The sequence below is a fragment of the Paramisgurnus dabryanus genome, chromosome 11 (assembly GCF_030506205.2).
Source record: "Paramisgurnus dabryanus chromosome 11, PD_genome_1.1, whole genome shotgun sequence".
Lineage (NCBI taxonomy): Eukaryota > Metazoa > Chordata > Actinopteri > Cypriniformes > Cobitidae > Paramisgurnus > Paramisgurnus dabryanus.
Window position 1 is genome coordinate 15,193,507 of NC_133347.1, and position 12,606 is coordinate 15,206,112.

At 36.8% G+C, this 12,606-nt stretch overlaps 1 protein-coding gene across 7 annotated transcripts in view; it reads right to left on the reverse strand.

Moving 5' to 3' along the window:
- Positions 1–12,606, reverse strand: part of kcnq2a (potassium voltage-gated channel, KQT-like subfamily, member 2a) — a 32,943-nt gene that overhangs the window by 3,634 nt on the left and 16,703 nt on the right. Inside the window, exons 9-15 of one of the 7 annotated variants that reach the window (XM_065247052.2) lie at positions 12,443–12,505; positions 11,242–11,271; positions 10,618–10,671; positions 6,894–7,093; positions 4,548–4,565; positions 2,864–2,963; positions 2,023–2,154 (exon numbers count right to left, since the gene is read on the reverse strand). In XM_065247052.2, the coding sequence (XP_065103124.1) occupies positions 2,023–2,154; positions 2,864–2,963; positions 4,548–4,565; positions 6,894–7,093; positions 10,618–10,671; positions 11,242–11,271; positions 12,443–12,505 (597 nt within the window). Of the gene's footprint in view, positions 1–2,022; positions 2,155–2,863; positions 3,564–4,547; positions 4,566–6,893; positions 7,094–10,043; positions 10,129–10,617; positions 10,672–11,241; positions 11,272–12,442; positions 12,506–12,606 lie in introns of those variants that run through there. The other 6 variants (XM_065247056.1, XM_065247054.2, XM_065247053.2 and 3 more) reach the window with 6 other exon arrangements.

Here is a 12,606-nt window from a genome sequence, read left to right on the forward strand (position 1 = left end):
AAAGATGTGGGGAAAGACATGTTAAACTGATCCAAAATGTCACCTGGTTCCATGCCTTATGATGCTTCGTGTTTCACATACTGTATATTTTTGCTATTCTCTCTTTTATAACTCCTGAAACAGCATGCACAATTGCATCAGTCCCCCAGTACGCAGGCTGTACGGTCACACTGCAGTGTATTATTGTACAGCATGATTCAACATAACAATTCTTTCAATCTTTTTGTAAATCATTGGATGGGAAAACCTATTATCCTAAAAGAAAATGAAAATTCTGTCATTATTTACTTTTTCTCATGCTGTTCTAGACCAATATGCTGAATACGTTAAAGCCATATGACTGCTTTCAGTTGAATATATGAACCCGTCAGTCTAGTTCGTAAATCGTTTGTTTTCAATTCTTTAAATCAACTAAACCAATTACTCTGCAAAATACAGTAATTTACTGTTTTAAAATGCTTGAAACACCACACGCTAAAGACATCTGCTGGTTCAACACAACTAAGTGCTCTATAAAGGAAGTCTAAGGACTACAAATACACAATGGTTGAAAATTTTGAAAAGTACAATAGACATACATTTCTGCAGAATATGTAGACCTTTACGGGTAAGATTTTATTTCTAAGACTAAAAACTATTTATACCATCTCAGTGTCAAACTACCAAAAAAAATCAAACATTGCCAAATGTGTTCCTGTAGCTCAAATGCCAAAAGGTCCTAGGGAACACACATATTGATAAAATGTATAGCTTTTAATACACTGCCTTGGATAAATGCATCTGCCAAATGCAGAAATGTACATAATGTTACAAAGCATAAATGCTAAAGACAGTTTGATTCGTCCGAAGCATTGGTTCAAACCAATAGCTAAATATATACAGAAAAATATACATAGTATCAAGAATAGCACAGAGTGAGTTAATAAAGACAGAATTTTCACTTTGCACTGAAAGTAGGCTACTGCAGTATAATACACTGCATATACCCCAATGCTGTCCAATAATAAACCTGTTCAGCCTGGGAAGGGTATTGGAGAATTCATTACGTACTTCTTGTGACGAGGGGTCGAGGGGGCAGGGGGACCCACAATCAAATCTATCCTGGCAAAGTACACAGAGAGAACATGGATACCAAGCATCATCAAGCAACACATGGAAACCAATCCCTGTACACCAGCAAGGACTATCAACAAATAAGTAAGAATATATTCCATACATGTCTGTTCTCCCCAACCTCTATCAACAGCATTTTATGTTTACATGTATGATAGAAATGGGTTTTGCTGTTGGAATATATTGGTATATGTGTGGATGTTATATCACAACATATATGATGCTTATTTGAGAGAGGAGTGAATCTGAATTCAAATAATTTCAAATGTGACAAAAAAACTGTGAATGTGATCTCTCTTAGACAAAAAGCGAACCGTTTACAGCAGACAAGCAGTGCTAAAGGTGCATTGATACAGCAGATGTCTTGGACTTATAGTGACACCTACAGGTAGAGGTTTGGATGTTGTATTATGCAAAATTAGAATTTTAATTTTGTCAGTGCCCTTGTGGGAAATCAGTTTTAAATTTCACATTTATAGGCCATTGTGTTCTCATCTAAGCAACAATGATAACTGGCAACCGAGCTGTCAAAATACACTATTGGGTAAAGTGGCAGTGGGCAGGATCACACAGACCAAAACAAAACTTTCAAACAAAAAGGCACATAAAAAAAACTTGATACAGAATTGTTTTAAGAACAGTATCTGAGAAACAGATACGTAAATTTAGAATGTTTTCTAAATATCTATGAATATATTATAGTATTTTATTTAAAAAACTAACATACAGCTCCTTCAAATCGGTTTCTGCAGTACTGGCCATTGTACTTGTGTGACCACCAGAGGGCGCAGCCCACAATCCAGCTCTCTAGTGACGTTTGAAATACAACTCTTGTCATTGTAAACTATGAACGTGCTTGGTGAAAATACTCTGAGGTAGTTTGACGCTCTGGATAAATAAAAGTCTTGCCTGGACTGAAGGTTTTTGATGCGAGACAGCATGTCCAGGTGTCCTGCTGAATACTGTTCAATCACATCCATCACATCATAGGGCCTGAGGCTCTCTTTAAATCTCCTCTTAGACACCAGGAACTTCATAATACTGGGGAATACATAAAATGTCTTTAATAAGTGCGTACAAATAAAACTTAATATGTTGCTTGCATCTGATTGGAATAAAGTATACTACTATAAACATGTCATAAGGAAAGCCATAAAAACTCCAACCTGGATTAGATCTTTAAAGGAAAACAACACAGTTTTTCAATATTTAACTATGTTCTTACCTCAACTTAGATGAATTAATACATACCCATCTTTTTTCAATGCGTACAATATTAATCTTTGTACAGCGCTTCTTGAATGTGTTAGCATTTAGCCCAGCCCCATTCATTCCTTAGGATCCAAACAAAAGATTTATTTTGTGCACCATACTTAACTCGTGTATAGTTACTCATGTAACAGTCTTTTAATAGGGAAAACATGGAACTGTTTGATGGCTTCTAAATTCATCCCTGTTTGGATCCTAAGGAATGAATGGGGCTAGGCTAAATGCTAACACATTCACGACGCACTGTACAAAGATTAAGTGCACGCATTGATAAAAGAAAGGTATGTATTAATTCATCTAAGCTAAGAATATAGTAAAATATTAAAAAACGGTGGTGTTTTCCTTTAACATTCCATTTTATATCCCAAAATGAAGCCAAACCATTTGAAAGTATAGAGAGCAACATCATAACATCTAGACAAATCTTTCTAGCTACTGTTTGTTCATTCATGCCATTGATATGGTGATTAGTGCATCTTACCAGATTGCTCTGATGGTGACTTTAAGTCCAGGAGAAAGGTCTGGCACAAACTCACAGTTGTAACCTCTCTCATCCCCAAACTCCTCTGGAAGACTTGCCTCTATAACACACAAAACCACAGGCTGCTCCCAATGGAAAAAGTCCTAATAGTTCTGATTAAACAGAACATCTCCAAAATGCATCTTTAAATACAAAAACCCTATTTCTGTTTCTTCACATAAAGTGTTAGTTCTGCCAAAAATGAATGAAGTCAACGTCATGTCATTTCAAAACTGTATTACTCATCTATCACATGGCTTCTATCACAAAAAATGTTTTGATATAAGTTTGATTTAAATCATCACCCACGTTAAATGAACAAAAGCAGCTCATTTTGTGAACAAAGGAAAAAAGTCATACAGGTTTGAAAGAACATGATGGTGAATAAAATGCACTTTAAGGCACATGAGGTCAGAGCATCCTTGGGTATTGCACTTGTTGGCTCAATAGGACTTTCCTGTATTTATTACAGTGCTTTGCATAAGAGAGACAGAATGAGATTATTCAATAAAACTGATCTATTTAAAACTTCAGATGTGCTCAAGAGGAAAGTAAGAGTAAAACTGATAGCCCTATAATTTTGTAATGACTTTGTCAGCATTAACATGATTTTTTTGGCAGAGGCTTCAGGCATGCTTCAAAGATCCATGTATAGTTGGAGCTGAAAGACAAATGCAATTCATGCATGAGGCACTTACCAGAACCTGCTAGTCTGAGTCTATACCACCATAGCAATGAAAGACTTCTGTGCACCTAACAAAATCTTCAATAGCACTCGGACAAATTTCAACCCCCTATGAAAACATTATCCTGTGTATGTACACCCTCAAAATGCGGGGTTATTTTTAGCCCATGATTAGGTCAGAAAGGGACAAAACCAACCATTGGGATAAAGTTGAGATATGCCCATCACACAAAATATATTATTAATGCTTTTTTTATGAAACTATATATTGTACATATATATTGTACAGCATGCAAGTTTAATTCTATTCTTGGTCAATATAATACATGGTAAACTTAATAGTTTGTAAACAAAAACACGCAGACCCGCCCACATGGATCGGTCGACTTGACCTACAAAATGTCCACATATAACCCAACCAAGCATTGGTTAATGCAGTGGTTGGGTATGTCCCTTTTTGATCCAACCATATAGGTTGAAGATAACCAGCATTTATAAAATTGCTAATTGTTACATCTGTCACCCGTATGCCAAATGAAGCTTTGAAGGCATTTGTAACAGGGGTATGCCATGTTATATTAACTTTTTCATAGATTACATTCTGTCAGAATCGGTGGATGTCAATGTCAAGACATCCATTCTGAGACAACTAAGCAAGATTTGCTTTGCACCACCATCCTTATGTCATATGGGTGACAGATTACACCGATAGCTGCTGTAAAAACTATCCAAGCGTCGATGAGAAAATTGATATGTTGTGAGATGCTTCAAGTGAGATTAAACTTTCAGGCAAGCGTTCATGACAGAGAGTGTTGGATGATGAGCAGATTCGCTTCAGCTCAGTAATGATTAAAGTGCCCGTTTTAAAACATGCACAGTGTTTCTTTAGCAGACTGGTGTGGTGGGGTTTTTGGACTTGTGCTAAAGAGATGCAGCACCAGACAATATGATTTGTCTTACTGATTAAGCCCTCAATCGCTGCCAAAATGTAAAGAGAAAAAGAGAGAAAATGTGGAGAGAGAAAGAGAGAGAGAGAGAGATGAAAAGAAATGGTCAAAGATGACAATGCGTTTACGCATGCAACCGTACAACACATAGTTTGCTTATATCAGGCCTTACATATTTACCATTGCGAGTATGGGAGATTTGTTTATTGATCATTTTAAGGCACTTTCCACCATTATGGTATGATTAATTTCCATGACTTGCCTTAAAGGTGCGCTGTGTAACTTTAAGGAGGATCTTTACACGTGTATAAGGACCTTACATAATGAACTCTTTGTGTTTTTGCATACACCGCGCGTCCCATCACACGGAAGTCGCCATGTTGCACCGCCATGTTTATACAGAAGCCGTAAACGGTTGTGTCACTATGCTGTCTCAAAAAATTATTTGTGTGTGTACTGTGGAAGCTACCGTAGCTTCTCTATGCGTTTCAAACGGGATGGGTGAGCTGTGGACTGAACCGCTGATTCTCACCACTAGGTGTCGCTAAAATCTACACACAGCACCTTTAAAGCATCTGTTGGACATCACAGGTCTTACCTTCTCAACTTTATCTAGTTAGATTAAAATCTATACAAAATCAATGTACTAATATTAAGACCTTCTGAAGTTAACAATCAACATTACAACATTTGTTTCAGACACATTTGTGAAAAGTGCCATAAATGTTATGATACTGAAAGTGAAACATGTTTCTCATAATACTGCTTATGCTGTTGACACTAATACTCTACTCAGATGAGGTATACGTAACATCTACTGTAATGACATTTGCAAGAGAAGTGATTGCTGCATTGCATTTTATTAAGACTATGCTGCCCTGCCATCTTCTTTTGGGATCACATTTCTGGATCATGGCCTAACCTGGAGAACTCTTCAAGCCGAAGTCTTCGTCTTGCAACTCAATCAGCACTTATTTTTTCCAGTAGAGAGAAATAAGAGAGAAACTGATGAGTATGCAGGATGTGAAAATACAAAAAGTGGATCCATTTATATGTATTTTAACGTTTCACTGCAGAAAAAAAAGAAGAAAAAACAGGTGCAGAGAAAAACACGAGATTTTTGTGGGGATCAAGTTATAAAACAAAATACTCTTAAATGGTAAAACTAGTCAGTGTTAAAGGGACACTGCACTTTTTTTGAAAATATGCTCATTTTCCAGCTCCCCTAGTGTAAAACATTTGATTTTTACCGTTTTGGAATCCATTCAGCTGATCTTCGGGTTTGGTGCTAGCACTTTTAGCATAGCTTAGCACAATCCATTGAATCTGATTAGACCATTAGCATCGCCATTAACCAAAGAGTTTCCATATTTAAGAGTTTCTATTTAAAACTTGACTCTTCTGTAGTTACACCGTGTACTAAAACCGGCAGAAATTTAAAGTTGTGATTTTCTAAGCCGATATGGCTAGGTCTATACTTTCATTCTGATGTAATAATCAAGAACTTTAATTCTGTAACATGGCTGCAGCAGGCTTAGTGATATTAAGCACTGCCCGAAAATTGTCCCCTTGGTAACTTTCAAAAGCAGGAGACTAGTGCTGGTTAATATCACTACGCCTGCTGCAGCCATGTTACAGAATCAAAGTCCTTGATTATTACATCAGAATGTTCAGAGAGTATTGTTCCTAGCCATATCTGCCTAGAAAATCGAAACTTTTAATTTTCTGTCGGTCTTAGTACACAATGTAACTAAAGAAGAGTTTTAAATAAGAAAAATGTTGAAACTCTTTGGTTATTTTTTAGCACGATGCTAATGGTCTAATCAGATTCAATGAATTATGCTAAGCTATGCTAAAAATGGTAGCGCCAGACCCGAAGATCAGCTGAATGGATTTCAAAACGGTAAGAATCAAATGTTTAACTCTAGGGGAGCTGGAAAATGAGCATATTTTTAAAAAAAAGTGTAGTGTCCCTTTAAGCCACAAATGATTCAGAATTCAAAAACAAGCATCAAGTCTGCAACCCATCAAATATCAGTCGATCTGGTTTCTTCATGCAGCAAAACGGTTTCCTTTCCATGTCTGAATGCTAAGAAATGCAGCATCACTACTGTAACATCAACTTGCAGTATGACATACTGTCTATAGAAAGCATTGCTTGCTGTCTGATGCTAACTATTAAAAATTCATTAAACATCAAAAACAAAAATGCTTTGTAAAGTGTGTATGGTATGTATGTTTATGAATAGTACGGGTGAAATGAATTGAGAGTTTATAAGCAGCATAAACTGTGTTTTGTACTGTAGCCCACTGTGTGTTTAATTCCTATACATGTGTGCAAAAATCAACATTTTCTGACCTTCAGAGGTGGGCCTGCCAACTCCATCCTTGACTTTCAAAGATGATTTTCGTTGGTTCCGGTCTGTGAAGCTCCAGCTCTTGGTGACTTTGCTTGGACTCATCTTGACACCGTCTTCTGCCTTCGGGGTCTTTAAGTCCTTTACCCCAGGTGTCTTGGAGGGGCTGGGGCAGCCTTTGTCTTTTAAACTGGTCTTACGACTGTACAGCAGACATGATAAAGCACAGACAAACAAAAAGCAGAGGAAACAAACAATCATCCTGAGCACCCACGGACTCTGGAGTTTATTTTCAGTATGGGACCAAGCAAACTAGACACACTCTGTTCCTTAAAAACACAGGGATCATATAAATAGAAATAGAAAACCCATAGTGTACTTGTAGTGAATACAGAACAAACTAATTTCAACTGGTTTCAGTCTGTGCATTGCTTGGCATCACACAAAACTGGATTGCAGAATTCTTTGAAAGGCTTGATTACACTACACAGATTTTAAAATACTAGACATCATACACTTGCCAACCAAAACATATTCACAAAATGCTGGGTTGTTTTAAACAAAGGGCAACCTTCCGGTGTCTATCGTGAAGCCAACGTAGAAGTAACTTAAACTGCAATTCATCAATTGGGCACTAGAGACTCTAAAAGGGTGTCAATCCCATACACCAGGGATGGGCAACTTCGGTCCTAGAGGGCCGGTGTCCTGCAGAGTTTAGCTCCAACCATAATTAAACATACCTGAAGCAGCCAATTAAGGTCTTATTAGGCATGCTAGAAACTTTAGGCAGGTGTGCTGAGGCAAGTTGAAGCTAAACTCTGCAGGACACCGGCCCTCCAGGACCGAAGTTGCCCATTCCTGCCATACACCCCCCATGTTAAAATGCAGCAGAAATAAATATGTTTACATCCTGGTACAAAAAATTTTTTTGGTCTATATAGCTAGATTTTTTATGACAACTGTGAGGGGAGTGAAAATTTTGTTAGTCATCCTTTAAAATTATATTAAAGGGTTAGTTCATCCAAAAATGAAAATTATGTCATTAATGACTAACCCTATGTCATTCCAAACCCATAAAACATCCGTTCATCTTCTTCATCTGCTGACGTACGACACTACTGAGGTGTTATCTGGTGTGCCCAAGCTTCGTTGACAGTCTGAAGGATATGCACACTTATGCACCATTTTAAACAATATAGCAAAAACAAAATCCAAACAATGCAGAATAGCTGAATACAGCGTGCGTCTCCCTCAGACTGTAAACAAGGCTCGGGCGCACCAGATAACACGTCAGCAGCATCATGGCAGTGTGGTGAGCGCTGATTCACAACACACCCGGAAGAGAAGACAATGTTAAATAAAGTTGTAATTTTTTATATTTTTTAAAGCATGGAAAATAGTTTTATATAACATATTGTCAATGCTTTAACAAATTCTAAATGACCCACTGATGTCACATGGACTACTTTGATGATGTTTTATTTATCTGTACATGAACAGTATACCACACATAGATTTTCAATGGAGGGTCAGAAAGCTCTCGGACTAAATCTTACGAGTTTGGAACGATATGAGTCATTTAAGACATAATTTTCCTTTTTGGATGAACAAACCCTTTAAGCTTTAAAGTTCTGCATTCTTAGGAACGTGGCCACTTTAGTGACAGGCGAACTGCCACTGCTGTCACTACCAACGAGCTAGGTGGGCGTGGTTTAATTAAAAAAGCTCTTCACAAACTTACGGGTGACGTCACGGACACTTTGTCCATTTTTTTGTCATTTTGTCTATGGTTTTAACATAGTTGGGTAAAATAAGGACAAACCCAACTATTATTGGGTTAAATGTCACTTTGACCATAGATTGAAACAACCCAGCATTTAGTTTTTGGAACGGTATTTTTTTTACCACTGGTCTACTAAACAAGTTGACAATTATCAGACTAAAGATTTTTGAAGTCCGAAAATTTTTATATGCGGGTTTTTGTATTCATCATCCTACAAATTTGTCATGCACAGAAACCTTGCATACTGAGCTTATTAATATATCAGTAAACAACACAAAATAGAGTCTTCATAATGTTAGCACTATTCGCTATGAATAAATGTATGACACTAGCAATAAGCAACTGTTTAGCTAATTTGAGCATAAAACTGTACTATTTTTGGCACCCGTAGGTCGCCAGAGTCTTACTGCTGGCAGGTTAGCATACTTGACAATCACATCACTTTCAATCTGTCTTTATAGTCTCTTTGTATTCCCAACTTTGTTTGTCATACTTTGTGCTGTGAGACGAAGTGTAACAACTTAACTACTTAATAACTTACGCTATTTTGGATTTTTGTCATTTGCTTGTAAGGTTAACCTGAATTGTCGAAAAATATCTCAAAATTCTTACTACGGATGTGAAAGACAGAAAATTTTAACCTGATCTGATTTTTTTGATGGCTAAAAGTTTTGTCAGGGTGTAAATGTTATTGACCTAACGTGAGGTCGTATTTATTTTCTAACGTGCAAAAATATAAGAAGAGATTTCGGGCTCGATGTGTAAAATAATTCACACATAATAACACTGTACAACTAATAAGGCTCTTCTGAGGATTCTACACTCACACGTTATCTGGGTTAATTTAACCCAACAGCTGGGTTTGTCCCATTTTGACCAAATGCTGTGTTAAAAATAACCCAGCATTTATAGAGTGTATTTCTGATTCCCACCTTCAACTCTTGGATTTTATTATTTGAAGATTTTATTATTAAGTCATAGACTTAAAATCTTGTAATGTTATCAAGCCTTTAATTTAATGTAAAAGCAATATCACTTGAGTAAAACCTACTGTTTTATAGTTGAATCACAGCCATGCTGCTATTTTCGTAAAGCAGCACTCTTGCTCTTGTGATATTGCTAAAACATATATTTTTGTGTCGATATGTTAAGTGTTCAACATTTATAGAAATCCATAAATTATTAACTAATATTTGTAAAAGCCATATAAAGACTGAAATTTTGCAATTAATAAAAGTATGTTAATTTATATAATAGCCACGATAATTCATGTGAATATAAGCTTGAAATAACTGTAATTAGAGTAAACAACATTGCACAATAAACAATGCTTTTCTGCATTCTTCTATTTACAAAAAGTAAGACTTACATGGGCAAAGATATGGATTATGGTGCTTCTCAGTCATGCAATGCAATCCACAACGTCTGGATGTCACATGCTGCCAGAGCTGACACTTTTGAACAACAAAGCAATGAAAAACATGCAAATTTTTGGCCATGCTAAAAAATACATTACACATCTTTCAAAAACAAACATCTGGCAAATGATATAATGATAAAACGAGACACTCCAAAAAAACACCAGGCTGCTTGCAGGGGTTGATGGTCTCATTGGACTGAGGTAAAATGCCACAGAAAAGCAAAACTCTCTCACAAATCTGAACATAGATCCACTTCTCTGGTTTAATCAATAAAACATTACTATATGCTAGAAAGCAGACCTGAGCTGATGGAAATTTAAGCTTTAACACCAACATGAATGTATTTCAACACATTTAAAAAAAATAATATTTGACTTGAGTTGATGATGATAGTACTGTATAGTACACATTGAATGTATGTATTAAGAAATAGGGCAAAATTAAAATCAGGGGAAAACGACAAATCCAAATGCTGGAGAGAGATCTGGGCGTGCAGACGTTAGTATCTGTGTGCAACGGTACCTATGGCTTCTCGGGCAGCACCCACAGAGGGTGTCTTTGTGTGAAACCTCACTACTGCAAATATGGTTGGAGTGGTTCATGAGAGAGAAAACAATGTACAAGCAGTGGTCAAAAACGGTTTAGTCTGTGTCCAAAATGGATAAAGTGAAGGACCTAAAAATATTGCCCCCAAAACCCAGTTTGTCTCAGCAAAGTCTGAGCTTGATGTATCTGAATGAAATGAAGAAATACGTTTGTTTGATAAGACAGGGGTTGCGCTTGGTTTCACAAAAGCAAGTTTTTACAGGGTGGAGTGGAGTGACCTGCAAAATCCTAAAAATGGTCAAGTGTACTATTTTGTTTATGACATTTTTTTCCCATTAGCATTACTATTACAACTGTTGTGTTTGACTAATACTTCACCCTGTAAACACCACTTGAAGGTGCTGTTACATACACTGCAACCACGTTGTCTTTGAATGACATCTGTGATGTCAGATTACTTCAAACGAAGCATTATGAGTTGCTTTCTCATTTGAAGTACATTGAAATTATGATTCCCAAAAAATAGGGTGTTTTCAATGAGCTTTCATTAAGGGGTTTTGGGAGTAGTCAAGTGTCTATGGAAATTAACTGACAACCAACCTTGGAGCGGATTCCACTTGGGAGTTCCTCCTTTAAAAGGAAAACAAACTTTTACTCAGAGATTGATTAACATCATTGCTAATATTAGACATTAATAAACAGGAAAAGCATTAGAAAATGCAGATAATCTTTTAACTGTACAGACTGATCTCACAGAAAGTCCTGATATAGTCACTAAAAATGTTATTCATTTATTTGTGTCCATGGCACGAAATTCTGCTTTTTTGTGTCACTCGCACACATTTCTATAAATAGTTTTTCGTGTCCGTGGCACAACTTTCTTTTTCGTGGCATTTTATGTATTGTTTTCTTATTGTTTTTTCCTATTTTCTTACCATTGTCGCTAACAACCATTGTCGTTGTTAGACTTCCTAACCCAAACCCCAACTCTAATCCCAAGTCCAGACGAGAATAGTTTTAAAAGCAGAAGAAAAACATGTAGAAATCAATATATAAAACTACATCCTAAACCAGGGCTATTCAAATCTTACCCTGGAGGGCCGGAGCACTGCAGAGTTTAGCTCCAACCCTGATCAAACACACCTGAGCAAGCTAATCAAGGTCTTCATGATCACTAGAAAATCACAGGTGGTTAGGTTTGATTAGGGTTTGAGCTAAACTCTGCAGTGCTCCGGCCCTCCAGGGTAAGATTTGAATAGCCCTGTCCTAAACCAAATCCCAAATCTAACCCCAAGCGACAAAGATTTAAAAATAGGGGGAAAAATAGGAAAACAATACATAAAATGACACAAAAAAGAAAGTCGTGCCATGGACACGAAAAACTATTTATAGAAATTCGCACTGAGTGACACAAAAAAGAAATTCGTGCGCAAGGCACGAAAAAGCTGAATTTCCTGTCATGGAGACGAATAAATTAATTTAATTTTTTGTGACTATAACACGACTTTCCATGAGATCGTGTTGGACTGTGCGTTCACACCAGATGCAAATACAGCAGAAAAAAAGTAGTTGTGGCGCTTTAACAGTTTGACTCGCTATAATTGTGCGTGAAATTATCATCATTTGCCCCGCCTCTTTCGCTCGTACAGTGCTGCAGGATGTCTTATCCCGTCTTTCCATTGACTTAACATGTAAATCACTCCTGCTATACGCTACTTCCGCGTCTGGTGTGAACGCACAATAAGGCAGCTTATCATTGATTAGATCATAATATTGTAAAATCAGTAGTATAAAGACAGACCTGAAAGCAGATCTTCCCTTCAGGCTTCTTAAAATGTCCAGTTGATTGACAGGAGGGATAAGTCTTTAGATTGAAGCAGAACAGAAACTAGACTTTATAATGGTTACAATAGTGTAGCACAATAATTTGTGCTGCAAGCAGATTCTACATGATTTGTTTATTAA